The 4,603-nt window shown below is 34.8% G+C and overlaps 1 protein-coding gene across 1 annotated transcript; it reads left to right on the top strand.

Annotated features, from left to right (window-relative positions):
- Window positions 1-916: 916 nt before the first annotated feature.
- Window positions 917-4,244, top strand: LOC121865595 (the record flags this gene model as incomplete). Its single annotated transcript, XM_042365103.1, has 2 exons — window positions 917-1,060; window positions 2,920-4,244. Coding segments are annotated over 2 exons (716 nt in total), but the record flags the coding sequence as incomplete, so codon positions are not given.
- Between the last annotated feature and the right edge of the window lie 359 nt (window positions 4,245-4,603).

Raw genomic sequence — 4,603 nt, 5'->3', positions numbered from 1 at the left:
ACAAAGTCCTCTCATCGAGTATAACAAAGTCCCCTGATCGAGTGTAACAAAGTCCCCTGATCAAGTATAACAAAGTCCCCTGATCGAGTATAACATATCCCTGATCGAGTATAACAAAGTCCTCTGGTCGAGTATAAGAAAGTCTCCTGAATGAGTATAACAAAGTCCCCTGGTCGAGAATAACAAAGTCCCCTGATCGAGTATAACAAAAGCCCCTCATCGAGTATTGCAAAGTCCATTGGTCAAATATAGGAAAGTCCCCTGATTAATTATAAAAAAGTCCCCTAGTCGAGTATACCAAAGTTCCCTCATCGAGTATAACAAAGTCCCCTGGTCGAGTATAACAAAGTCCCCTAATCGAGCATAAAAAAGTTCCCTGGTCCAGTATAACAAAGTCCGCTGATTGTGTTTTAAAAAGTCTCCTGGCCCAGTATAACAAAGTCCCCATATCGAGCATAACAAAGACCCCTGGGGCCGGATACTCAAAACACCTCATAAGTTACGTTTTTCAGCATGATACAGTACCATATATTGTGGAAGCCTTACAGTACCATAAATTTAGCATACTCAAAATTTAATTATGGTTCCGTAAGACTACCATAAGTTCTCGTAACTCTAGTGTTTACCCTGTAAATTAAGTTCTCTTGTCGGACGGTAGATGTCAGTGCAGACGCTAGTTGGCCAATCAACGCTCAGTTAACAAAATCATCAACCAATCACAAGAGAAGGAGAAATCAGCTGAGAGCGACGCACGTAATATTATTGTGTAAACATGGAAGGACCACCAGCCAAGAAGAGACGACCTAATTTCAGTGAGGCTGAAGTATACGCTCTTGTGACTGAGGTGGCCAAAAGACAAGAAATGATTTTAGGGAAGTTGGACTCAAGTAGTTGTACACTTCAACTCAAAAACCAGCCTGGGGTGAAGTGTTAAATGAGGTGAATGCTGTTGGTAGAGTCACCCGCAATGTTACTGAAATTCGGCGGAAGTTTTCTGCTGATCTTCGTGTGAGCGTTAAGAAAAAAGCAGCACAAGATAAGAAATATGCTGGTGGAACAGGTAAGTCTTAATATTGTTAGCGTGGTTATTGATTGACAATATGAAACAAACTTAACTGGTTTTTCTGAGGCTTGGTACGATTTTCGTGTTTGTAAACTCAAGGAAGTAAGTAGTGTGGTGGCTCTCCATCGTGAATGAATACACATATTTTCCTTATATGAGCGCATTCATTAAAAGAAACATCGTTCTTCGAAGTTTTCCGTGTGAGTAAATAGTAAAAACTTTACCGTTCAACCTAATTTTTTTTTTTTTTTTTTTACGTGGATTAACCAACCCAGGCACAGTCACTGACCCACGTCGGGGCCTGTAATAATAATTCTTTAGTACTATTAATAAAAATACCTCTTTATTAATAATAATATTAATAATAAATAACCATAAATACCGAAATGAAAACACAAAAAGTGAGAATCAATATACAGTATGTATGTTGTGTTGTTGATATTACGAGAAACAATTGCGACCCTGCAATTGTGTGTAAATGACACATTTAGTCAGATCAGCAACCTTGGACTTGCTCCTAATTTTCGTGATGCCATATGGCAGCAGGGTCTACCATTAGACAACACATTATGCTTCCAATATCTTCCCACCCGGTAGTCAGGGAAGTCTGTACAACTGTTAATAATTTCCCCACAACTTTTGGATTTTCTTATTATACCTATCATATAGATTACACAATTTTAAGACACACTTGTCATTGTGTCGCAACTGACGTGGAACAGAGATAGTTAATATGAGTTTGTGTGGCAGGGCGGCGGAGTCCTCCCGTTGGTAAAGGAAGCTAGGTTAGGTAGGTTTGGTTACTGTTATAAACTACATATTAATAATTACGTTATTTCCGACGGTAATGAAGGTCATAATGTATAAGTTGCCATAGAATTCCTTTTTTTATGTCGTTAATTTTCATTCATCAATAGATTTATATTCATATTTGGTATACATTAATATGTAAATTTTACTTTGTTAGGCTTATAGGCAAGGATGTTCTATCTTTTGAGTTTACAACTAATACAGGTTGAAAATTTCTGGCTGCGACTATTTTTTTTGACTTATTTTACCATTTATTGTTTGTTACATTAAATCTAATTAACTTTTGACATAGATAAAGGAGAATTTTTGTGGCTACAGCTACAATGATAGGTTAGGTTATAATGTTTGGAACTATTTCAGTAGATTCCTTTGTAACTATGATTTCTGCCAAATATAACATAGTTAGCATATAGTGTATGTAACCACAGCTCACAGTAAGACAGTTATTATTTATATTTTCTCTTCAAGGTGGCGGCCCCCAAATTGAAATTACATACACTGCAATTGAAGAAGCAATTCTTCAACTATTAGATCCAACCTCTATACATGGGATTCCAGGGGATGTTGAAAGTGAAGAACCTAGTAATGGTAATTCAGTCAAAATACTTTTCCAACCTCCTGATATATTTTGTTTTTTTCTGCCCTTGTTTTTATTTAAAAAAAAACTTTTGGAGACATTTTTTCACATCTTGATTTGGAAATACTGTACACTATACTGATTTTTTTATATAATTTTGAAAAATAACAACACTAGTAAGTTGGTTTCATTTCTAGCTTGTTTATTGCTTCCCTAATTTATATATTAAATGTTTTTATAACTCGTATGTTAATGGACAAAATTGAGAAGTGCAAATATAAGAAATTTAACGCCTAGTTGATATTTAGATTTAAAAATATTTTAAACAAATATATTTAGATGGTCAACACTATTTTTCAAACCATTATTTTTCCTAAAAGCTTTTGTATATTTGGAAATACAGTGTAATATTTTAATTATACTCTTAACATAGACTTCAATCAACCTATTATACTACATTTCTTTCCAGAAGAAGAAAGAGAACCAACCCCCAGACCCTCAGGAGCTAGGTTTACAGCTACCGGTAGTTGTTTCCGAGAGGAATTTATGTTTCGGCCCGTTCAAGAGAAAGATGATTCTATAACCCGCATTCTGAATGAGGATATACAGGAACATGATATCACAGTACCCATTGTGCATTTAGAACCTGAAACTTCAGCACCTACAAACATTCCTGGATTTTCATCATCCGGAACATATGAGGTAGAAACATGTAGTTCAAGCAATACTCGTCAACCTATTGCTGCCACCAAGGAACAGCGAAGTAGGTCTAGTACCCCTTCTGCCACAGCTGTTAGGTCAACTGTAACTGGTGATTACACTGATGAAATGGATTCATCTCCAATGCCAAGTACGAACAGTAGTGGCAGGAGGCCACGAACCTCTTCTGCCCGAAAAGATGAAGATCTTCTTCGAGAGATGCTTCGTGTTCAAACACAAATGAGGGACAGTTTTTTACAGCTTGTAGCTCACACAGAGTGCATTGCATCTGCAATGCTATGCATTGCAAAAGTTATGCAGTCGAAAAATCCTATCCAATGATGCTGTGTTTATGGTATGTGTATATGTAGTTGTTTACTTAGGTAAGTCCTTTACTTTTGGTAAATGTGATAATAGCGTAGTTGAAAAGTCATCAAACACTTATTATAAATTTTCCTTTGAGTGATTGTTATGAAGGAAGATCGCATGTTAAAAAATTGTGTAACTTTCACTTGCAGCCTATACTAGTCATGAAAATGTAACAGGAATATTTAGCTCTCCATAAGTTAATTAAAATCACGAAGTTAAGTGAAAGACACACATTTGTCAACTAATAACATGGGTTGCAGTGCTACTACGGGTAATGTTTACCCAGGTTTTGGGTAAAAGTTCCTACCACACTCAAAATTATATGTTTGAAAAGAGGCTCATGTACTTATTTTTATTTTTTAAAGGTTCCTTTATTTTGTAAGACGTAGTCAATTTCCAGTTCAACGAGTTTTATTTATTAGTTTGTAGTTTGCGAAGTATGATTCAAGTAGGTTGAAACAGAAATAATGGTGCAAATTCACCAACAGCCTACTGTAATCGCTGCTATTTAACACACATTAGTCTCCAAAGCGCAAGTTGTTGCATTGGTTCTTTCATAAGGATGTGCTGTCTCATGTTACATTTTGTAGCTTAACAAGCAAAGAGTACTGTATTCTATTTTTTCTTTATTACTTGTAGTAGTACAGTATTGGGTTATAAGTTTCTTTTAATTTACGGGTATTGATGCAGGTAATTCTAGACATATGAAAATTATACTGTATTTCATTCTTAAATCTAAAAAATGGCAACAAATAACAGTAGTTGTATTATTATTTCACAAAGATGTGGTGACCCATGTCAAATTGTGTACGGTAGTTTAAGATGCAAACAGTAGCAATATTTTTTTATTGTTTCAATTTCTCAAATATTTTTAATATAAGGGATTTTTTGTTTCACAAACTTTAGTGCCTTTGGTATTTAGTAGTATTAAAAGTATACTGTATTGGAATCAAATTTGCTCAAGGATATAGTACATATATTATTAAGGTAAAAGAAAGCCATTTAATTTCTATAAAGAAGTTTATTTTTTTTATGTACAGAATATTGAAAATAAAAGTTAAATCAATGTACGTTTTATTCGCATT

This window comes from Homarus americanus, unplaced genomic scaffold (assembly GCF_018991925.1).
Source record: "Homarus americanus isolate GMGI-L3 unplaced genomic scaffold, GMGI_Hamer_2.0 scaffold28837, whole genome shotgun sequence".
NCBI lineage: Eukaryota > Metazoa > Arthropoda > Malacostraca > Decapoda > Nephropidae > Homarus > Homarus americanus.
This window is presented reverse-complemented; position numbering and strand designations above follow the sequence as displayed.